The sequence below is a fragment of the Ornithodoros turicata genome, chromosome 1 (assembly GCF_037126465.1).
Source record: "Ornithodoros turicata isolate Travis chromosome 1, ASM3712646v1, whole genome shotgun sequence".
NCBI lineage: Eukaryota > Metazoa > Arthropoda > Arachnida > Ixodida > Argasidae > Ornithodoros > Ornithodoros turicata.
The window spans coordinates 194072430-194097928 of record NC_088201.1 but is presented as its reverse complement, the minus strand read 5'-3'; the positions used below and the strand labels follow the sequence as shown (position 1 = coordinate 194097928).

General features: G+C 46.1%; 1 protein-coding gene across 1 annotated transcript in view; it reads right to left on the bottom strand.

The window, feature by feature from the left end:
* Positions 1-25499, bottom strand: part of LOC135378915 (uncharacterized) — a 385731-nt gene that overhangs the window by 254435 nt on the left and 105797 nt on the right. Inside the window, exon 6 of the mRNA XM_064612080.1 lies at positions 24293-24510. Coding sequence (XP_064468150.1) covers positions 24293-24510 — 218 coding nt within the window. The remainder of the gene's footprint in view (positions 1-24292; positions 24511-25499) is intronic.

Below are 25499 nucleotides of genomic sequence, written 5' to 3'. Positions count from 1 at the left end.
TCAGAACATCAATTGTCTCATGTGGGTATTTATAGTGTTTACAACGGCATGGCGAATTTACCTGTGATAAAAGAAAGAGAGCCCCCATCTGGTCTCCTGTGTCCTTTGTTGCACGCATGTCGCTAGTGTTCATTCTTCTCTGTTTACAAAGTGTTTATGTGTTTTTGTTCTCGGATTTGCTTTCAACAGCGATTGTTATATTCCGCGGCTCGACATCCCGATGGAAGGAACGCGCAGAGCGAGCGCCCGGCCCGCGCTATACGTAATGGTGACTTACCAGGTGACGTCATGACGACGGAATTTGTAGTTTGCCCCGCAACGTATGGATGGCGCTGACGGTCTTTATCATGGCCGCCCTTGAAGACGTGGTAGCCAATGCAAGCTTCGCTACCATTTATATTTACCTTGCATATTCTCCGGTAACGCAGCCCTTGACTATAAGGGATAGCTAGCTTAGTGTGTCTGGGGTGGCAACTCTGGAACGATAGATACTGTTGGGAGTCGGTATGCTTTCGACAGAGACTGGTGGTTATGGTTCCATTAAGGAGTTTAACTTCCACGTCCAGAAAATTAACAACTGAAGAGGAGTAATTGAATGTAAATTTAATACTGGGATGCACTTGGTTAAAATCGTTAACAAACAACTGAAGGTCGCATTCGGAGTGGGGCCAAATAATGAATATATCAGTGGCTCAGTGCTTCAGTGGCTTCAGTGCACAATTTCTGAGGAACGGTTCTTCCAAGGATGCCATGAAGATATTTGCATAGTACGGGGCCATTTTTGTTCCCATTGCTGTACCATTCCCATGCCGTTGTACCATTGACCTGTATGTAGTGTTTGTCGTCGAATTCGAAGTTACTGCATGTTAGAATCAGATTCAGGAGTTGCGTGAGGACGGACGTGTCATAACCCTGATAGGGTTGATTCTTAAATGCAGACTCTGCTGCTGCTATTCCATCTTAGTGGGGAATGTTAGTATACAGGGAAGTGACATCTAGAGTTGCTAACAGGCAGTTAGGGGGAACGTTTATTTTACGTATATGTATCTCGAAGGAAATGGTTGGTGTCCTTAACGGATAAGTCGAATTTCGACGGGATGGGCTTGAGGAGATGATCCACGAATGATGAAAGATTCTCAGTGGCTGTACCATCACAGGAAACAATCGGCCTTCCGGGTGTTACCCGGCTTATGTATCTAGGGGGCATGTAAAATCTACCGGGCCTAGGGTCCTTTGGGAGTAAATACTGGTACAAGCTCTCGTCAATCTTTTTAGCGTTTTTTAATCTTGTTAGGACTTTGGTTACATTGGCACTAATTTCAGGGGTGGGGTCAGTTTCCAGAGATCTGTAAAATTCCGCGCATTGAAGTTGGCGGAGGCCTTCTGTAAAGTACGATTCATTATCCATTACAACTATCGCACCTCCTTTATCTGCCCTCTTAATTACGATATCTTTGTCGTTCTCTAATGCCGAGAAGCTTTCTTGCTCCTGCTTAGTGAGGTTATAGCTGAGTTTGCGTTTGGCGCTGTCCTGATACGCACGGAAGATATCCTTCTGAACTGCTCTAATGTACAAATCAAGGGTTTTATCTCGGTTAGGTTCTGGAGTGAACTCTGATTTTATACGAAACGGATTACTGTTCGACTCTGCCTTTTCGTGAAAATATTCTGCAAGCCGTAACCTCCTGGCAAAGTTATCAAGATCTAAATGTAACTGGTATTGATCCACTCTTGCATCATGAGGGCAGAACGATAATCCTTTGCCAACTAGGGAACGATCGGAGTTCGTAAGTTCACGGGAGGAAAGGTTGATAATGTTACGATCTTTTGGTAGTCGGTCGGCATCACGCATTGGAGGGGAATTATTATTTAGGTGCGTTTCACGGTCGTGCTGCAGATTAGGGTTTGAGGCTACGGCAGAAGTGGGCAAGAAAGGCTGTGATGCCTATTAGGCTTTGAGGCTGTGTTATCGGCGGTACGGTGTTGTATGTTATCCCGAGTAATATTCCCGAGTGATTAGGTTAGAAAAGTGTTATAGCGTCCTCGATAAACTTGCTCCGGAATTGCCCCGAAACCACAGTGGTGCGTGGCGCTCTACACTGGCGGTGCCCTGGGCGGAGGCATTATCGAACATGAAACTGCACTGCATTGGTGGATCTGATGGATACTAGCATGCGCTACCTAGAGATCTGTGCTCGTTGTGGCTCGTAGGCTGCGCGACCCGTAGCGAGAGGCACCTGGCGAGCGGCACCGATCGAATGCCATGCTGACGATGACTGTCTGCTGCTACTTGCCCGGCTACACCTGGCTACTTGCCGCTTCTGCCTTCCTCCGTGCTTCCGGCAATCGCGATGCTTCTTGGGATTGCACTCTGGCGCTCGGCCGATTTTCTCGGTGTGGGTTCGGGGCAACTCAGTGCTGCACTGAACGGGTGCACTCCTTTAATCGAGGACGTTCAGTGCGCACCAGTGCAGTTTATCGAGGATGTCAAGCCGCACCAGGTCGCACCGGGGCGCACCGGTGCAGTTTATCGAGGACGCTATTAGAAAAGTGTCGTCACAGCCGGTACAATTCCACTGCGAGGCAGTCGTCAGTGAGTCATGTTCTGAAAGGTTCCGGAAGGTTCCTGGGTCATCGGCCTTCCAGAACATGACTCACTGACGACTGCCTAGCAGTGGAATTGTAACGGCTGTGACGACACTTTTGTAACGTTTTAAAAGACCTTGTACATAGAATTTCGTCTTAGTCCCGAAGAAGGCGGAGCCTCCGCCAAAACGTAGACTTCTCCAGACCCTTAGTTTAAATGCCAGTTAAATAAATAACTTTCCCCCACTCCCTACTTCAGTCTCTGGTGTTTTTCCCCCTATCTATATACAGCATCCTGGTCGTTCGAACCTCCATTTTGTAGCGTGACTAGGTACTTTTTCCGAGATGAAATCAATTGCAATATCGCGTATGCTGAAGGGCATTACTAAACTCCTAAGACAATGTCTTCATTAGTTTTCAATAATTAACTTTTTAATTATAAAGCCTGCGAAGTTGTCCCTGTGAGAGCATCTGTTCCTCTAGGTCACCTGATACCGGAGCCATTTTCAGAACAAAAATCCGTTCAATAGATCGTTCGCAAAAAATTCGCAATGGAACACCGTTTTTTGCTTCGTTTTGTTCATTGCGCATCTTCGGAGACGCGTCTTTGCTTCACCCCCAATATGAGAGGGTGAAAGCGCACATTATCGCCTGTTGCGTCCTGGAAAACGATTAACAGGAAACAGAAAATGCAACCCAAGATAAGAGCAGTTCGGATAGAGTCAGCCGACACATTTGTTTTTGTTTTGGTTCAGCAAGTTAAATCTGATCTTCGACGCATGATGCGGCACTGTGCTTCTTCACCCTCCCACGTTGGGTGTGAAGGAGAGACGCGTCTCCGTAGATGCGCAATGAACAAAATAAAGAAAAAAAAACGAAGTTCCTGCAAGGTTTTTTTGCGGACGATCTACCGAACGGATTTTTGTTCTGAAAGCGGCTACGATACCAGGTGACAGAAGTTCGATCTAGGTGATTCGGTCCAAACGAAGTCCGAAACAGATGTTGTCACTAGGACAACATTGTGGCTTTTATAATTAAAAATTTAATTATCGAAAGTAATTAAGACATTGTCGTAGGAGTTTGCTAATGCCCTCCAGCGGACAGCCCTTCAGCATATGCTATATTGCAATCGATTTCATCTCGGAAAAGTGATATAACAATATTGCTACTACTACTACTAATAATAATAACAACAACAACAACAATAATAATTCAATGCCTGCTTCGCCCAACTTCGATGCCTCCTTCGTGAGGGGTCCAAAGCTAGGCCAGTTGTTGCCTCGCCATCTATATAGTTTTGTCTTTGTTGTAGTATTTATGTTTTATTTTTTATGTAATGATGGTGTTTTAATTCATTTCTGGTTGTATGGTGCACCATTAGGGAGGCCCTCTGGCCGTTCATGGGCACCAGAAAAATACAAATAAATAAATAAATAATAACAGCTTTATTAATGTGCCCAAGAAGAGCCGAAGGCTTGGTATTGGCGCACGTAGACAATGCACTATTTACAAATATATATGCAAAGATAAAGTGTCTGAAAGCCGCGAGTTAATAGAAAATAATGAATAAGTGAGCCGGAGACGGAAGTTACATGAAAGGAAGTAAAACAGCTAGTAGTTTAATGCATTCGTTAACATAAATAATTAGTTCTTAGATTTAAAAAGTTTCAAAAATACAGATGATCGACGTTTCGGAGGAAGCTTCTCCTTCTTCAGGATAAAGGTAAATGACTCTCTTCAATGGCTTATGTAGTTTTATTGAATGATGTCATAGTTGAGCAGGTGCTCGCCACCCCCTGCCGATTGTCGTACAAAGTTATGGAAATTTCTGGGGATCCACGTGCGGGGTCCTTGTCCTGTGGGTGACAAAATCTGGGGTATAGTGTAGAGATGGTTCGCGTTTTTCAAACCACCTTTTTAAACGATTTCTAGACGAGATCTTCATGATCTGGCCTCACTCCGAAGGTGATCTATTGAAGTTCATCAATAACTTCAACACTGTACACTAAAGCATTAAATTCACTCATGCCTACTCCGGGACGCGTATTTCCAAACCCGCTCCAGTACAACAGGTCGCCGCCGCCGCCGCCTCCAGTTAGCGCGCCGGCGGCGGTATACTGCATATTCCGGCGGCGACAGAAAATGTCATGGCGGCCGCTGTATTTGTGTTCAGTTGTTAGGAGCGCGTTACTGGACAGCTAATGAGTGAGAAGTAAATGATAGATGTGTTTAGGTGTCTTTGGATGACATTAATCAATGTACAAGTCCTTCGGACATTTATGTGCCTTGCTTTTGAGAACGTGGGACCACGGATAGTCAACGTTTTCAGTGAAAGTGATGACGTGCTGCTGCTTCGTGTCTCCTGTTTGCGATGGCATGAATGCCCATTGTCGTTCAAATTATTTTGAGAAACATAGCGCGAACAGTGAAAAACCGAATTTAGGTTAAAGCTTTGTTGTGTTTAAGCACCTTCGATGGACTGTGTAGCAGTAAGAGAAATAACCCTTGTCAATCCCGTCGTAACGTTCTTTACTGCAGTTATTCATAGTGACCAGTCTCTGTGGAGTTGTTGATGAGGAACGTTGGAATTCAATTATTAAGGAAATAAACCGTCGTTGAATTATGACGTGATCATGGCGTACTTGCAAAAACAGCAAGACGTAGTGCACGTACTGAAGTCTGTACCGTGGTGACGTAAACACAACAGTTAAGTGTGTACGGATACGTTTCGAACAGCCTGCAGATTACCTTTAGTGCCCAGATACACAAAACACAATAATTTGGTTACATGGCAGTGGCTGACATTAGAAAATCCACTTGTTCAGAGGTTCCAGGAAGCGGGGCAAATGGTGACAATTGTTGAAGTTCATATAAATCAGAAGCAAATATTAAACAACAAAATGAGCGTGTGCACCACACTTATAATGCAGCGTGCAACTTTTTTGTTTGCACATTGACATTGTGCGTTTGCAGCACAATATGTAAAATACCCAGTTATACTGAAGTGAAGTATGTACTATACAAGTTAGAAGTCAGTGTTGATAATCTGGGACCTGTACTTCTACTTGATTATCTCAACTTGGTAAATGCCTAATATTAGCATCGGACACTGGACATCCTATTATATTCACGCTTGCTCGTGCAACAATGGCCTACTCTCATTAGATGTCCTGAATCTCCCTGGCAGGACAATTGAAAGGGCTGAAAGCCATAATGCTCATCACGGTCCCTTTGTGGCCGTTTACAAGTCAATACATGACTTTTGGCATGGGAAGTTTGGCGTTGTGGATCAGAATAGTCTCAATATTTTGTACAAAATTTCATTTTAAAAATTACTGGTGGGTGTTTTCAGAGCTTATCGGATGAAACCAAAGCTGTATCCCTAGTCCTGCGATACTACCATCATTCATGTGCCGTGTTCTGCCCATCAGACTGGGATAATAAAAAGATACTGTAGTCGCAAGATAGGGAGAAGGCTGTTCAAGCGTTGGAGGGTGTGTTGCAATAAGGTTTCAGTACCAAAACAAATGTTCAGTTACTAACACAACAACTTCATTTCAGTTACTATGATATGCATGTAGACAAAGCAAGTAATTCACTCTGCAACATATGGAGATTTTATGGAAAGGACACAGCTGTGCAACATTACAATATCAGTCTGTCAGCACTTTAGATTGTGGAAGCTGGCATACGTTAGGAAACATGGTGAAGTGACGAAGACAAAGATGACACATTACTCATCTGACATGAATAAGTTATGCATTTTTTTCATAGCATGGTAGCGCATGCTGTTTTTTACAGGGCTGCAGTGCTCTTGGAATTGCAAACACAGCGTCCTGTGGCACTTAAAGCTCAATTTACATGCATACATGTACGTGATGTAAGGAAGTAGCGACATGATGGCTTGAGTATGATCAAGATGAGGTCAGGTGAGTGTGAACACCGGTACTGGATTTTAAAATTTATTTAACCCCTACGCCGTCTACATATTCGCTGTCGGTGCGCCATATGTGCTCTGCAGTTCTGGGCTACCACTTACACATTGACTATGACTACATTGTCAGCAACACTTTCACCATAAGAACACCCTTTGTTGCCATCACTCCAGATTGGCTGTAACAACTTTTCGTTGGCTGTTCTCCTTGGCCTTGTCTTGCACCCCAACAAGTGGACTGTCACTGCCGCTCTCCTCGGTTTTCTCTCGGCCGTTGTTCTCGTGTCTCTTTCCTTCTTTCTTTGTTACCTTTTCCTTCTTTTTCTTTTCAGTTTTTTTTTTTTGGGAATAGCAAGCCGGCTCCTTGCTTGGCTAACTTTTCGTATCTATTTTCTTAAAAAAGATACGCCCCCTCCCCCTATGGCCTTGACCAGTAAACATGTAGACCTAGAGGTTTGTTTGCCCACTGTATCACTTTTTTCCTGTATAATAACCTGAGCAGGGATTTACACGAACATACACGTATGTTCGTTTTGCTCATACTCAAGCTTGTTTCGTCAGGGGTTTCGTCCAGTACCTAGACTGCGTTTATCTACTGAACTTTTGCGTAACTCATTTATGCTAGTTTATCAATCACAAACGCCTTAGCTCCACGATTTATACCTGTGGTGCAAGTATCCGTTGCTGTGTTCTGCAGAACGAATGCGGCTTTATTTTACATATTATCCCTAACAAAATACTCACTTTTCTTTAAAAAAAATAGGACTTTGGTGCATTACTTTTGTACCACAAACAATGTAAAACAGTGCACATATTAAGGATTTTTACTGCATATTTCGAAGATTTTCATTGCATAGTTGCATGCATATTTTGGCAGTGTTTAGTGCACATTGGTTCATGCTCTAATAATAACAACAAGGATCAGTGTTGGGTGTAACTCATTACTGTAAAGCTACTTTTCTGTATTCAGAGAGCTGACTATATTGCGGGTCCCCTTGTATACTTTTAATCTAATTCGTTGATTTTGAGTTACGGTAACTTCTTGAAGAATTTGTTCCTTTTTTAGGTTATTTTGTCAAAGTAACTTGGGGTAAGTTCCAAGCTCCTTTTGAGCCCCAACATTCCCACAAGAAGAAAATCCCAGCAAATCCTCGTCTTGTATTGTATTTCCTACATGATTCAGAACTGACAGCAGAAGGGATGCTGATAATTTGACCAAAACAACCAGCGAGACAAAGTCCAACATGACGTAATGCACTAAACGCAGATACTCCTCAGTGTTTGATGAATTCATTGCTATTGAGAGTGGGATATCAGAAGGAAAATCAAGAGGGAAGCTCACCAGAATTAATTTACGTGAAATGCATGCAAAGGAGCATGCAGGTTCACATGGCGAGTGACAAAGGGCTGACTGTGGAGTGTGCAGTGGAAATCACGCTGCGAAGATATACAGGCAGATCCGAAATTGACACATGATCATGACACTTGATCATGACACAAGGCGAAAATCTAACTGACAGACTGTAGATAACATCACAGATGGCCATTAAATTTAGCTTTGAATATTCCTTGTGGAATGTGCAGTGGGGGCTTGTGCTAAGACAGAAAATCAAGTAATGTCTTATCTAACTACACAATAATGAATTGATAAAAAAAAAAAGAACATATCTCTCCAAACAACAAAAAGTGTGAATGGCATTCCTCGCTGTGAGGTGAGTAACGCAGCATGCATCATAATGTCATCATGATATGTACCTATAGTCTTATGATAGTAACGAAAATCTCCAACCAAGTTACAGGACGGGGATACCCGACGTTTCGGAGCCAGTTCGGCTCCTTCCTCAGGGGTGACTGTAGTGGCCGTTGGCAGCAGCGTTCTTGACATAGTTCTCACCCAACCAGACACACTTGTGTCGAACATGTTCACTTTCAAACCTATAGTCTTGTGTTGTCCTCTTCAAATGGTGTGTTCCTCAAACCCGAGGAAATGTTACCTCTTTCAAGGGTTTTTGTCTTTGCTGTATACTTTCATTCTGTTTTATTTTGTTGCTATTTGGTACACTTGCTGTATTTGAACATACCAATGTTCGTGCATATTATGCATGCTATTTCTCCTGTTCGTTGCCACAATTACTTGCTTTAGTCAGAAGTACTGAATAAAAACACTGATCAGGAGAAAAGCTCAGTAGATTCTTTGTTGTAGTACACTGTACGGTTGTCAAAACTATTAGTTACGTAAAGATAGTGCAGTGTCTCTACTTATAGCTAGTGGACATGATTTTTATGTCAACATGAAAGAGGCCAAGAAGTATCAGCAAAGAAGTCTAAGCAGAAAGAAAAGGACATCATCTGAATGTATTAACAGGACTCCATTTCACAGTGAATTAGAAGTTGGAAAATACAACCCGAATCACACATCCCACCGAACCCAAAAAGTTAGGACGCACAGGTGTCCATACATACAGAAGTGTTATCTTTTGTGCATGTACTATGTACATGTTTTTGAAGATGCGCCATGACCATGTCATAATTCGACGACGGTTGACTTAATGCCAATGTTCCTCGTAAACAGCTTCAGAGAGAGTGGTCGCTATGAAGAATCGCAGTAAATAACGTTACGACGGGATTGGAAAGTGTTATTTTTCATATTGATACACTCCATCGAAGGTGACACACAACAAAGCTTTAGCCTATATTTGGTTTTTCAGTCTTCGCGCATTGTTTCTCACACTAATTTGAACGACAATGGGCATTCATGCCATCACAAACTAGAGACACGAAGCAGCAGCACATCGTCACTTTCACTGAAAACGTTGACTATCCATGGTCTCACGTTATCAAAAGCGCGGCACATAAATGTTCGGAGAACTTGTACGTTCCTTATCGTCATCCAAAGACACCTAAACACATCTATCATTTACTTTTCACTCATTAATCGTCCAGCCGTCCACACGCTCCGACCACAAACATAGCAACATAGCACAGCAGCCGCCATGTTCAGGGTTTTCTGCCGCCGCCGCCGCGCTAACTGGAGGCGGCGGCGGGCGATCTGTTGTACAGGAGCGGGTTTTGAAATACGCCTCCGGGACATCTTGTCAACTTCTTAAATGCACAGGTGAACATTGAAAACGGGAAAATTACAACCGACCTATTCCGCAAAGCACGGACTCCCAACCATAGCTCTCATTTCGGAGCTGCCACCCCCGATATCCGAAGCTTGCAATTCCATACCGCCACGCACTTCGATACCGCAGAATTTGTTCGGATGATCATAAGTCCGATGAGCACCTTAGTCAACTTGATAATACGCTGGTCAGGAGAGAGAGAGAGAATACTCCGCCCAAATTAGTCCAGGACGTGCTTTCCCAAGCAAAGCAAACCGATCGTCAATCCCTTCGTACCAGGGGAACCAAGCCGCAGTCGGCAAATTTAATAAATATCACTGTATCGTTCCATGACAACATTCCCAACATTAATGGAATTCTAAAACGCCATCACTCCATTGTGTCACAATCCGAACGCATGCAATCCATATTCCCTGGCCCACCAGGCGTCACCTACCCCTTGGTCTCAATTTGCAAGACAGGACAGTAAGAGCTAAGATCAACAAACCAAAAGATGAAGATGTAGGATGCCACCCCTGCAACGGAAGGAGGTGTCAGATCTGCAAATTAATGCAGACATATCAAACGGTTCAAGGTACCAATTCATACTTTAAAACAAATGTACTTGGCAACTTGGATTGCAATTCTTCTAATATCATCTACTCCCTTCAATGCAACACTTGCAATTCGCAAAATATTGGCCAGACAAAAACTTCCTTCAGAATTTGGTTCAACAACCACAGGTCTGATGTTACCAAGAAGCCCAACCTCCCGGTCTCGCGTCACTTCAATCAACCTGAACACTCAATTGCTGATGTACCAATTTTTATTCTTGAATCTGGATTTCAGTCCGACCGATCAAGGGAACAACGCGAGTCATTTCTCATTTACACGTTTAAATCTATCATAAATGAAGATCAGGCTTCCTCTCTACTGTTCGTAGCATCAATACCATATAGAAGAATCAATGACCCCTCCCCTTAATTGTACAGTTCACTTCGTGTTACGTTCATTTATTCAGATTACAACAAAGCCGGCCTTTCCATTATACCTTGGAAGGCTAACCATCTCTACACAATACCCCAGATTATGTCACCCACAGGACAAGGACCCCGCACATGACCTTCCCGGAAATTGACATAACTTAGTGCGGCAATCGCCAGGTGGTGGTGAGCTCCTGCTCAACTATGACGTCATTCAAGAAACTACATAAGCCACTGCACAAAGTCATTTACCTTTATCCTGAAGAAGGCGGAGCTTCCTCCGAAACTTCGATCATCTGCATTTTTGTAACTTTTTATATCTAAGAACTAATTATTTACGTTAACGAATGCAGTAAACAACTAACTGTTTTACTTCCTTTCACGTAACTTCCGTCTCCGGCTCACTTATTCATTATTGTGTATATATATAATATTTTTTTTTTTTGCTCGAATCATAGCTGTTGTGGGCGATTCGCAAACTAAACACTTGTATTCTCATTTTGACCCTAGGTCCAGGACGGCGCCGATGTTTGTATCCCTAAGCGGTGGGTGGATCTCGGACGTTCTAGCCTACCGATACGTACCTGTTACCGGCCAGAGTGCGAATTGTCGTTCTTCATTGTGGGACGAACGACATGCCGCATTCTAACCCCCAGCAGGCCCTTCTTCGTTACGAGGCCCTCGTCCTCCACATCCAATCAAGAGGCGGAATATATGTAGTGAATAGAGTAGTGAATATATGTAGTGAATAGAGGTTTTGGAGGGTCATTGGCAGCCAGTTCGGGGCTGCCACGAATAAGAGCCTTCTCCGTGTAAATGGCGATGCTATGTCAGATGACGAGTGTTCGAACGCCCTTAATAATTATTTTTCTTCAGTATTTTCTGATGAAGCTGACACTGATCTCTCGGTGCAAGCTTGTGACGTTCCTAACCTAAACGTTCAATATGAATGCAACGAACTTTCTATCACTTGTGAGGGGACCCTTAAAATTATTGAATCTTTGTCTTTATCGTCGTCCCCAGGTTGTGACCTTATTTCTGCGAAGCTTCTGTTGATAACAAAAGAGTACTCATGTAAAGTCCTACAAATAATTTTTCAACAGTCTTTGAACTGCTCCCAGTTGCCTTCCGATTGGAAGCATGCAATAGTTACACCAATTCCTAAAACCGAAAAACCTCACGCTCCTTCTGACTTCAGGCCGATATCCTTAACTTGTATCTGTTGTAAGGTTATGGAGCATATTATTTATTCCCATATTATGAACTTTTTGGATAATAACAACATGCTTTTTAAGAACCAACATGGTTTCCGAAAAAAGTATTCATGTGAGACGCAATTTTTTGAGTTTGTTTCTGACGTCTATGAAAGCATGAATTCTGGTAGGCAAGTCGATGCAGTTTTTATCGACTTTCGGAAAGCCTTCGACAAAGTGCCGCACAAGCGCCTTCTTTGTAAGCTCGAATCATTACGCATTAAAAATAACATAGTAAACTGGATACGTGCTTTCTTGTCTGCGAGAACACAGTGTGTTAGGTGGGGTAGTGCACTGTCTTCTTATTCACAGGTAGTGTCAGGCGTGCCTCAGGGGTCTGTGATCGGTCCCCTTCTCTTCCTTATCTACACAAATGATCTTCACTTATGTGTAGATTGTTCTGTACGCCTTTATGCTGATGATGTTGTTGTGTACAGAGAAATCAGTGGTGTAGAGGACTGCGTTGCTTTACAGAACGACTTGGTCTCCCTTTCTGAATGGTGCAACCAATGGTTAATGGAAATTAATGTCTCTAAGACAAAATGTATGACTTTTTCCAGACGAAATATTAACATACCCAGCGATTATACTCTTAATGACGAAATTCTTGACAAAGTGACCATGTTTAGGTATCTTGGAGTTCTGATTTCCTGTGACCTTTCTTGGAGGGCACATATCGAATACGTTTGTAGTAACTCACTAAGGACACTGGGTTTCTTGCGTCGCACACTTTGTCTCGCTTCACCTGATGTCAAGCTAATCGCGTATTAGTCATTGATCCGGCCCAAACTGGAGTACGCGTCTATCATTTGGAACCCGTGACAAAAATACCTAATTCAAAAACTAGAGTCCGTCCAAACGAAAGCCACTCGTTTTATTTTTAACCTTTATGATAGGGAAACCAGCATGACACAGTTTAAGAGAGACAAAGAAATTCCACTTTTAGAAAATAGGCGCAAGGTCCACAGACTAATAACAATGTATAAGCTTTACAACGCATCGTCTTCCTTTGTCACCCCTGCCCCCTTCTTCTCTGACCGCATTCACCACCATTACAGGTTAGCTCTTCCCGTCTGCCGTAGTGAGTATTATAGAAATTCTCCTTTGATATTATCTTTGCGCGACTGGAACTCTTTGCCACCTGATTTTCTATTGCCAATCAATGTAAGTGCTTTTGAAAGGTTGTGCATTGAGTTGTACCTATTTTGAGGTATATAGTGTTTGTATATATTGTCTCCCCCCTTATGTAATGCCTTAGGGCCCTTTAAGGTATTAAAATGAAATGAAATGAAATGAAATGAAATATAATATAGGCGGTGATCTGTAGCATTGTTCTCCCGAGATCGCACAACCGCAGACGCAATTCTTTTGACAGACGGATGGAGTTTTTCTGCAACGGCACAGCGTACGCCTTCAACAAGCTGCTAAGAGACCTCTGTCGCCGCAACGTTGACCTCTTATCTATTTGGATCATGCCTTCGAGCGACAGCCCCCCACACGGGTCCTGGCTGCCGATGGACTCCACGCCAGCATAGCTGGAGTGGGGATGATAACCCGCCGTCTTCAGTGCAGTCTCGCAGTGTCCCTGAGACGCCTCCCAAATCGTCGTCCGGACCCAACAGTCCCGAATCCCAACTGGCCAACACAACAAGAAGCAGCGACAGCTCGGACGATGCCCAAAGCGCAACGAGGGAACGGAATTCGGAGGGATTAACTGACGGTGAGTCTGCACCAACTGATGCATCACAACCTAGCATTCCTCTCTCATTCCTCAAACTTAGAAAATTGTCAGATAAATTAGCAAGGTACGAAACGCACCTCGACGCCCTAGGAACCTATAAAACAAGTGAAACTTTCCCCAAAGGCCTTCAAATTCGAGTCACTCCAACATTCCCCCTTAGCTCTAATGATCACACAACTTGGGAAAACGTGCTACGCGAGGCTAGTCTGCGTCTTACCGACATTCTCATTTCACATTGCTGCGGTACTCTAACCACACTCTCTGAAGAACTTGAAGCTACTAGTGCTGAAACTCCGCTTTCCCACCACCACAAAAAAAGAGTTAGATGATTTTGTTCGAAAGAAACAAACAGAGCTCGCTGTAACAAAACAGAGGAAGATGGCGCAGGATAATGTCAAAGCGACCCCTAATCCATCATCGTCTGTCACCTCTGTGACTCCAACGTTCACTGGCCGAAGCGATGGTACATCCTCTGAATCTAACACAAAGAACGTCGTTAGCCTATCTTGTGTCAGTCTCACAGATGAGGAACTCTCTCTTCTTAGTCGGGGATTATCCTTCTGCCCCAAAACGTTCCGTATAACAAATACCAACTGCACCTAGACCTTGATAACTTTGCTCGTCGACTGTGTCTGAAAGAATATTTCCACGACAAACCCAGCGCAGCAAGAAATCCGTTTGCAGCCCCATCCGATTTCACCCCGCCGCGATAAAGCGACAAAGCCATAGATATGTATGTCGAAGCCGTCCAAAGGAATGTCGTGCAGGCATCTGAAAATGCTAGAGGACGAAAAAGAAAGTGAAACCTCAGTAAAGCCGAAGAAAATAGCCTCTTTGAATTAAAACAACGTAACGACATTGTCGTCAAAAGAGCCAACAAAGGAGGAGCAAGAGTAGTTATGGACAAAGAATTTTACCTCACAGAAGGCATTCGACAACTGAGCTACGAAACATTCTACAGAGCTGTGGATAGCGAGCCCACCACTGATATTCGCAGCAAAATTACTAAAACACCAAAAAAACTTGAATCAGAAAAGAAAATTGATGACACCCTGCTCGAATACCTTTCCCCAAGGGACCCGAAACCCGGTAGGTTTTACATGCTTCCAAAAATTAAGAAACCAGGAAATCCCGGACGCCCCATAATATCATCCAATGGCCCAGCAACGGAAAAGATTTTCACCTTCGTCGATTTCGTCCTAAAGGATATCCCTCCCAAATTACCATCGTACATTAAGGATACTAACTACTTCCTTCAAATAATTTCCGATACCAAGGTCCCCGCGGCTTGTGTGTTAGTTACATAGGACGTCATCACGCTGTACACTAAACTTCCACACGACGACGCCACCCGTGCAGTAATCGACGTTTTTAACAAATTGTCCGATAACCCGCTTCACTCAGCTCTTCTAGGAACTCTGATCTCGCTGATACTTACGTGCAACACTTTTGAATTCGACAACAACCATTATCTCCAAATTGGTTGTACAGCTATGGGAACAAAAATGGCCCCCAAGTATGCTAATATGTTCATGGGCTATTTTGAAGAACGCTTTCTAGAAACATGTTTGCTCAATCCCCTTGTCTACAAACGCTTCCTCGATGACGTATTCATGTTGCGGCCCCATTCTGAGGAAAGCCTTTTATCATTCATAGATTTAATAAAGTCCACCCAACTATAAAACTTACCCACACTTATTCTAAAGAGACCATAAACTTTCTGGACGTTCATGTTAAGATTTGTAACAACTCCATAGAAACAAACTTGTACCGTAAGCCAACAGACTCCCAGCAGTACATGCCATTCAACAGTTGCCATCCACGACATACTAAATTAGCCATCCCTTAGAGTCAGGCCATACGCTACAGAAGAGTCTGCTCCCGCGATGACGAATTACATGCTAACCTTGACAGCCTTGAAGAAACTTTAGTTAATCGACAATTCCCGCCAGACCTAGTGAAAAATGCACTCAGTAAAGCCCGCCATACGAACCGCACGGATCTCCTGAAAAAATTAAACCAACCTAAAGATGAGGAATGTGTCAACCTCACTCTAACCTTGTGATGTCGCGCCCCACGGCTGGGGCCCAGAGAGGGCGCGCATGTTGTCTGGATTGAGTTACGCGCCCAGAGAGGGCGCGCATGTTGGATGAGAGCATCGATAAGGCGATGCTCGGCGGTTGGGTGGAGCAGAGTGTGAGCGAACGGCAGAGAAGAAGATTGCCCCATGATGATGTAAGTGGACATCCTGTGGGACAATGAACGAGGTATTGATTGATTCGTGTCTGTGTCTCTCGGTGCGGTGGTTTCGGCAAAAGACTGGTTGGGTTCTACCCCAAGTGGGATCTAGGGGGCGGAATACCACAAATTGGCGCCCACACGTGGGGCCCGACCAGTCTCGCCACACGCCCGGAAGGCACTGACAGCTAGTGTATTGGCAGTGTTGTTCGTAGCATTTGTCGCCCGTGCCCTTCGCTCGCTGTCGCTTTTGCTGTTTATTTGTAGTTCGGGAGTGTGAATTTGCTGGCCATGCCGCCCAAGAGGGCTCCTCTCGAGCCCGTCTACGAGAACGACCCGCCAGTAGCGGAGGACCTGCTTCGCCAGATGACAACTCTCTGCGCTTTATTGTCGCAGCAGCTCCCCAGTAGCACGTCCGCCGCCCAGCCGTCCTCGGAATCCCCGCTATGCTGAGCCTGACGATACCGACATTTTCGGTCTACAGCGACGCCAAGTCCGTCGAAGATTTTCTTGCGGACCTGGAGGCTTACCAGACAGCCGTTGGAGCAATCGACGAAGCCGTCATGCGCCGGATACTACCCGCTGCATTGGTAAGCTCAGCTGCTGTGTGGCGCCGGTCTCAACCCGCATTTCCGTCTCTGACCGAATTTCAGCGGCTGTTTCGGGAGGATTTTTGCCTCCGGATTATGCAATGCGTATGCGTGAGGAACTCATGACTCGAACGCAGCACGCGGAGGAGAGCCTGTTGGAATATACCCGGGCAATCCAAGAGCTGTACCGAAGAGCTGAACCGCTCGCGACGGAAAGCGATAAGGTGGCCCGCGCTATTCGCCAATGTCACCCTCATTTTAAGCCTTATTTGCGGGGACGAAGCTTTTCTGCGCTAGATGACCTTGCTAAAGAATCCCGTGTCATCCAAACAGATTTGTTGGCGGAATTGCAGTACCGTCCACCGCCTAGGCCGGAACAAACACTGGAGCCTAGCTGCGCATGGAACGGGCCGAGACAGTCGCTAGACGCGGAATTAAACCCCCGCGGAACTGTTGGAACACACGGCGGTTTGTCCGCCGGGCCAGTTTACCGTTCTTTGGATTCCTTTGCATATGAGCAAAGGAACCGAGCGAGGTTGGCAAGAGCAGAGCCGCGCGAGCACGAAGTCGGTGATGCACGTCATGCACCGCGGCAGGACAGGCGCGACTCTAGGGCAAATAATAACGCAGGAACACAACCCCGTTGTTACGGTTTCGGCGAACGCGGTCATTTTCGTCTTAACTGCCCGCACCAGACCACTACCACCCCCAGACAACCCCCGCAGGGAAAGCCGGGACGCCGGCGGCGGTAATTGGGAATGACTCAGTTCTGTCGTCGGCTGCTGAAAATGTCGATAAGAAGCAAGCAAATTCTAACCATGCTATCTTGTCTGATAATGTATTGGCCTCGGTCCCGCTTGCATGTCGAGTGCAAGATGGCATATGCAACATCGGACCGTTTATCGTGGAGCGCGTTCTGAGTAAGGAAGTTGCAGCTTTGGTGGACACTGGAGCGGCTGTATCCCTGATAGGTGACACCATCCACGATTGGTGCCGGGAGCGGAACATTTCCGTACGGACAACCAGGACCTCCTTAAGGCTTGCATCAGATGCAGTGGTACCAGCCGGAGGAGCAGTACGTCTCACTTTGACCGTCGATGGACAACGTGTCAGACAACGCTTCATCTACCTGCCCGGATTGGCGGGACTGATGATCCTGGGACGCCACTTCATTATCCGGATGGGACTCGTCCTGGATTTACGTCGCGGAGGCTACCAGCATGCAAGCGGTACTACCTTCTACCCCTTCATGGAGTGGACGACGCCGGAAACGGAGCAGAACCGGACTGGTGAGGAGACCCAGGATTCCGGAACTGGACAATCTACGTCCGTTGCGGTATTTTCCGGAGCAGAACACCTAACAGCGACGGTCGCACCCGCTGTTTTGGAGGACGCCCTGAAACGATTTCCAGGAAGCCCAGACCAGCGACGCATGCTCGCTAAAGCATTGCGGCCATTCTCCTGTATGTTCACAGAGAGACCAGGTCTAACCCATGCATTGGAGCACCGGATAGAAACCGGCGACGCAAGGCCCTGGCGATGTAATCCTCGGCCTTTGAGTGTGCATAAGCGCAAGCTCCTCGATGCTGCACTGGATGAAATGATCGAGACCGGTGCTGCGAGACCTTCTCGCAGCCCTTGGGCTTTTCCGGTGGTTCTTGCGCCGAAAAAGGATGGAACGCAAGGTTGTGCGTGGATTACCGCCGACTGAACGAGGTGACTGTAAGAGATTCGCACCCTTTTCCCTCGATAGACTCAATCATGTATTCGTTAGGATCCGCCCACGTGTTTACAACTTTGGACTGCAGTAGAGGATTCCTGCAGATTCCGATAGCACCGGATGATGTTGAGAAAACAGCATTTACCTGTCACAGGGGATTATTTGAATTTGTCCGACTGCCCTTTGGACTGTTTAATTCTCCCGCTAGTTTTCAGCGAGTGATGGGCGTGGTGCTTGGCGATGCGAAATACAATTTCGCTATGGCGTACATGGATGACGTAGTAATTTTTTCACGTACATTCCCGAAACACCTTTCTCATTTGAAAGTGGTGTTAGGACGCATGGAGGCTGCAGGATTGACTGTCAATCCCCAGAAGATAAGATGCAGTTGGCTACCAACATCGATCTCCTCGGGTTCAAGGTGGAGTCTGGCACGGTCAGGCCGAACGAGGACATCTAAATGCTATCCTTGAGTACCCCCGCCCGACCGATGTGAAAAGCTTGCAGCGCTTCCTGGGTATGATTGGCGTTTATAGACAGTTTATACCGCGATGCGCAGACCTAACGCAACCGCTAACTTTGCTTTTGCGGAAGGGAGCACGATGGTCGTGGGGTCAAGCGCAGGAACAGGCGTTTACCTCTCTCGCTGAATCTATTGCGCAAACTACCCGCTTGTATCTCCCGGACCTGAATCGCCCATTTGTACTTCAAATAGATGCGAGCGATTACGGCCTTGGTGCAGTCTTGTTACAAGAGCATCAGGGTGAACTCCAGCCCGTGGCATTTGCAAGCCGTACGCTGACGCCTCCCGAACGCAATTATAGCGTGACGGAGAAGGAGTGCCTAGCAATCATGTTCGCACTACATAAGTTCGACATGTATTTAGGTGGTGCGAAATTCACTATTCAAACTGACCATCAGGCACTGTCCTGGTTAAAGCGGTTGAAAAACCCAGCCGGATGGCTCGCACGTTGGAGTTTAACGTTGCAGCGATATGTCTTCTCGGTGGAGTACCGGAAGGGAACCTCAAATAAGGCGGCAGACACGCTATCTCGAGCCGAGCACCGTTGCCCCTTGAGGACGTCGTTATTCCGCAGGAGCTTGTGGCCGTGGTTAATCAGACCGTTACGGAGGAGGAGCTCTCGTGGGGACAGATTGCAAGCAGGAACGACATCCTGGAAGCGCAGAGGACCGACGGCCTTTGTCAGCGTGTGTCAAGTTGGCTGGAAACGGCAAACCTGGAAGGCACGGAAGACGCTGAGGAGAGGTACGACTCCTATCAGCTGAGCGAGGATGGCCTCCTGGTCCGGTACATTCCCCAGGCGGACGACGAGGAGGTTGGTGATAGCCCCTTTCGGATCGTAGTTCCAAGGAAGCTACGTAAGTCATTCCTCAAATACTTCCATCATTCTGCATTGTCAGGTCACGGAAGCGGCAGCAATACTTACTCTAAGTTGTGTTGTATCGCGACTTGGCCAGGCATGAGACAGGATATTTTGCGGTATGCACGCAGCTGTCCGATATGTCAGAAGTCTAAGCCGCGTGGAGGGCAGCCTCCCGGCTTGCTGCAACCGATTGTTAGCCAGAAACCTTGGCAGATAGTCGCATGTGACGTAATGGGTCCTTATCCCAGAAGTCCCTGTGGTAACCAGTCTCTGTTAGTTGTTACAGATCACTTCACGAAGTGGGTTGAGCTTTACCCGCTGCGGAAGTTGGTGTCCGCTCAGATCTGGGACAGACTACTGGACGTTTTTTCCCGGTTTGGATTCCCGGACCAGGTCATCACGGATAACGCCTCGTACTTTACAAGTAAGGTGTTTGTCGATAGTTGCTCTGCGTTGAGCATACGTCACGTAAAGACGTCCCCTTATCACCCTCATGCGAACATAACTGAGCGGGTTAATCGCAACACCAAGATGATGTTGGTATTTTTTACCGAAAGGCATAAAGATTGGGACGCCCGTCTTACGGAGCTTGGCTTTGCCACTCGTACTACGGAAAATAGGTGACAGGATTTACCCCGGATTATTTGAATTTCGGACGGGAAATTGTGTTCTCCCTCGAAAACACGTTGCGAACACGGTACGCAGAGCCTGCTCGTTCGCACGCGAAGTATGCTAATCATCTTCGCGATAGTATTTCGACTGCCATTCGTTTGGCACGAGAGAGTCTTGAGGTCGCAAGATTGGAGCAGTCACTCCAGTACAAAAAAGGTCGGCGCCAGGTCATTTACCGCGTTGGAGACCTGGTCCTAAGGCGAACACATCCCCTTAGCGATGCAGCGAAAGGCTTTGCTGCCTCACTCGCTGATCGATGGGACGGTCCTTACCGGGTAAGCGCACAGCTAACTCCGGTCACTTACAGGCTCGAGCGTTGCAGCGACAACGAGAAAACGGGCCCCGTCCACGTACAAGACCTCAATACCTTCAGCCAGCGCATCTTCGACAACGGCAGGCGGGAGGAGGACCACGATCCAGTATCGCAAGCCCGCTCTCCCTCAAGTCCCCCTAGGGCCGGTCAACCATCCCCCAAGAGACTACTGCCCAGGGCGGGGTTCCCGGAATTACCCGTTATAACCTTCGCCCACGTAAGCAGCCGAGATAACCCTTCCTCCTTTCCTCTTGCAGGACACGAGGAAGGCATGCCGGACGACAGCCCTATCGTCCTCTTCATCGACGTCCTCGCAATAGGACAACGGACGTGCCCCCACAACGCCCAGCCCCTGCTCCACATGGTGGTCCCCCCGCACAGCACCACGTTGCCACTTGGACGACACAGGTCGGCGTCGTTACGATCAGCTATGCCTCTCGAAGACGCTGGCGCGACCAGAGCCGGCCCCTGAGAGGAGACCCCCTCGACACGACACCGGAACCTTTCCGAGGATTCACCCTACAGGAGAGGTACCCCACAAAACCTCCCGCTGTCCACACTCCTGAGGAGCTGGCTCGCTTATGCCACCTGTGCTGAGTCCCGGAGATCCACCAACCCACCCACCGAGCTGGCGCTCTGCACCAGAGCCACCTTCTGCCCCAAGGGTTCTGCCCCAAGTGGGATCTAGGGGGCGTGGAATACCACAACCTTTAACGGTAATATACATGACCTTAAAAATATCTTACAACGGCACCAGCCCCTTTTATCTCAGTCGAACCGTCTAAAGGAAATATTCCATACACCACCCCGCATAACATACCGTAGCGCGCGGAACATTCAGGATCATTTCGTTCACGCTAAGATTAACAAACCGCAACATACTGTCAAAGGCTGCCACACTTCCATGGGACGTAGATGTTAAATTTGGAACCTGATGCAGACCACGGATACAGTACACAGTACAAATTGTAATTTCCATATAAAGATCACTCGCGATCATTGGCGATCACGACTGCAACTCCTCTAACATCGTGTATTTAATACAGTGCAATTTTTGTAGTGCACAGTACATTGGCCAAACTACAACAAGTTTCAGAATTCGATTCAATAATTATAAATTGATGTCACAAGAAACCAAATCGCCCGGTCTCCCGCCACTTTCGCGAACCCGGCCATGGGTCACTTGATTTGTAAACAAACACACAAACAAACAAACACACACACACACACACACACACACAAACACACACACACACTGCTTGTAGCTTATAAACGTCATTTCGATCGTGTATAACTTTAAATATCTTCACGTCATCGGCGTACTGAAGAATATGAGAATGACGAATATGCTAAGCTAAGTCATTAATAAAGCCATGGAAAAGGTGCGGCCCCGAAATTGAGCCTTGAGGAACACCTGAAGGGGGAAAGTAAGGAGAAGAAAAGGCACCGTGCGGATTTACGGCACAGCATATGTTTCTCAGAAACGAAAGGAAGAAAGCAATAAGGGCGTTTCTGAGACCAGGCATACGAAGTTTGTGAAGTAAAATAATACGGTCCATCATGTCAAATGCTTTAGAAATGTCGAAATAAATGGTATCTATTTGTCCTCGTGCTGAGACACATGGAGCCACAACCGACATAAACGATACGAGATTGGTGATAGTGGATCTGCCTGGCATGAAACCATGTTGTTGCTCACATATCAGTTACTTGAGAAAAGAAAATGCGCGATCATAGATGATCTGCTCAAACACCTTAGAAAACGCGCACAGTAGACTGACAGGACAATAGTTTGACACATTCAACGGATCACCGGACTTGTGGACTGGTACGACAACCGAACTTTTCCAACAGCTTGGGAACACAGAGTCACGTAGAGTCATGTTGAATACATGAAGGAGTACGGGGGGGGGGTATATTTATTACACGAAAAGAAAAAAAAACGGGGGTAAGGAAGTCAGCGTCGGCTTTAACCAATACAGCAGGAATTTTCTCGAACCCTGGGGTCAAAGTAGGTTTTAGCCTCCGAATATCTGCGATGACCTCCTCGTGGGACACCGCAATACAAGCAAGGTGATAGGACGAGTTCGACATGGAGCTCGGATTCGCATGGGATAGTGGCTGTGCGTTGCTTCGTGTAGCGAAGAGCTGAGACATCGAGGTTGGGTTAGAAGATACCCCACTGTTAGTGGGGTATATATATGGAATGTGGGGTAATAATAATAATAGTAATAATAATAATCTTCGTTGCGTGCCCAAGAACAGCAAAAGCCTTGGTAGTGGCGCACATAGACAATGCAGTACTTACACAGATACATAAAAACATAAAATTATATGTTTTATATATAATAATATACAGTCGTCCCGCGTTTATCCGGACTTCGTTTATCCGGATCCTGCGCTATCCGGACAAAAAAGCATGGGGACGGATTCCTCCCCATGTATTTCGCCCTCGTTTATCCGGACTTCAGCCTCCGGACTCGGACGAGAATTCCAGGGAACAGAAGTGACTAATACCCAACAATCGGCTTCAGTTATCCACTTGGCCCACACCTAGTCAAGCGAGGTCGAGGACCCTGGTCGGGGCCTCCTTTGTACTGACACAAAGAGGGTGTTGCTAGGAAGAATTTTCTCCCTTTCCGACCTTGCACGTTACACAAAAGTAATCCACTGAGCAATCTGGTCACTTCAGACTGGGAAGGTCCGCAACGAGGACCCCTGCGCTGCAATCACAGATGACGACATCGTCAGTGTTGTCGCTTCCGATAGTGTTCAGGAAGAAACTGGTGATGAAAGCGAGGATGCACCGGCTGTGCCGCTAGAAAATGCGCGGGCGGCACTGAGAACAGCGCTAGTATTTCCCGAGCAACGAAACAATATTTCGCAAGTTAATGCCATGTTAATGTATTAGTACAGCTACTTGAGTGCACTGTAATTTTCAACTTTTGTATTTCATAGACAGACTACTTGACGCATACGCAACATTCAGATTGCTCGTAGTGTATTAAACTCTTCACAACTGAAGTGTTTAGAATGCATGACACATATGTTGCTGGTGGGCTTCACCACAACGCTTCACTGCAGCAGATGAAGCCTGTCGAAAATTTGAAACGTAAAGGTAACCACGAAGATCGCAATACTAACTCAAAGAAATTGCACTACAACTGTGGCCGTGCCACAAGGCAACGTGCTAATGCAGAGAGCTGTCAGCGGAATGTCTTGCGCTTTTAGATTCCTTGTCCATCAGGCCAAGATATCACGAAGAGGTGAAGCTCGCTTTCCACTTTGTGCCGAATTCTTGGCCATATGTGTTGCGTCGGTGTGCGTCGATGATGAATGAATAAACTTTCAATGATATGCAAGTGGTGAATAAAGCTATTTTTAGCTGCTATTTACTGTTCTCTGTGGATATTCAGTCTGAGCTGTTCCCGTCGGAACTTTCACACCCTGACGCAGTAGACGTGTGGCTCACTTGCCTGGCGTTGCATGAAACTGAGGTTGTCTTAAAGGTACCGTGTAGCTCTAAATTAAGCTCTTAAACAGTACTTATTCTTTACACGATATACAGCGTGTTGGGCAACGCTCTGTATGAATAGGTGCACATGTGACAGGGTCCGTACTGAAGGGCAGGCCTGACACGCTTCATCGGGAAGGATTCCCAAGAAGCGTTTTTGGCTTGACACTACTTATTCTTTTCCTGTTTTTTTTTCTCTCTCTCTTTGAAATGCCTAGCAGAAACAAAAAAGACACATGATGACTGGGACGTCACTTACTTCGGGTGCAAAGCGAAACTTCTTCGTAAGAGTGGAAGTTTCATGCGGCATCTGTTTCACAATTTCGCGCACATCTCTCTGAATTTCTAGGTCTCCCATATGCTTCTTGACAAGTGTCATCATGGCCTGGAAACTCCTCCTGCGGTGCTGTTTCAGGACGACTTCACAGATATACTGGATGAAATATGATCCGAATTCGGTTCGAAACCCTTTCTGACCTGCAACGTAGAAGAGATATATTTTTATCATCCCTGTGATACCCTGCTGTGAAGACACAACAACCAGCTTTTGTTTTTTCGAATAGATTCCGATCTGCATGGACATGTTGTTGTCATAAGACTAGGGACACGAAATTAAGGAGAAAATTATATCCCACTCCAGTGTGTGTCAGTTTTGGTAAACGTGTCAACGAAACAGCTCAGATGCTCTCCTTTTGGACTGTGGGACTCGCTTTTCCTGGAGGAAATTCCCAGGGTGTTTACTCTATCGTGAAAGTAACTAGAAGCAAAAATATACATGAGGAGATGAAAAAATCGAAGCATCAGAGCGAACATTTAAAGACAGATGTTATAACAATAAATGAAGTGAGGATAAATATTAGTGCAGGTATTTGGGCAGATACATATATATATATATATATATATATATACGGAGAGATATATGACAGAGCGCGTGTATCAGCGTCCTGCACAGAAACAGCTTTGGGAGAGGACAGATGAAATACGTACACGTGAGCTGCTTCAGCGATGCAATAGGGTTATGTTATGGAAAAGATGTGTGGTCTCACATTTCAGAATAAGGAAATGGTTTTTACCGCTCCTACCATGGTAGTATGGGAAATTGGGACTACATGTGAGTAAACTTAGATTTGCACAGTTTTCCACGGGATACTTCAAAATAATTCCAATGAAAGCCACAATTTTGCTGCTACACTCTGTGGAAACCCGTGTTTCCACAACCTCGGGGCGTCAGTCCGTCCGTTCTGTCGCCAAGGAAGACACAGCAAACGAAAAGGTTCAAATAACAAACAAGGATTTATTCCATACCTTCGCACAGCACAGGCTTTTTCGTGCTGTGGCGATTGGGACGGCAAGTGCTGTGCGAAGGTATGGAATAAATCCTTGTTTGTTGTTTGAACCTTTTGCCTGCTGTGTCTTCCTCGGCGGCGGAGCGGACGGACTGACGCCCCGAGGTTGTGGAAACACGG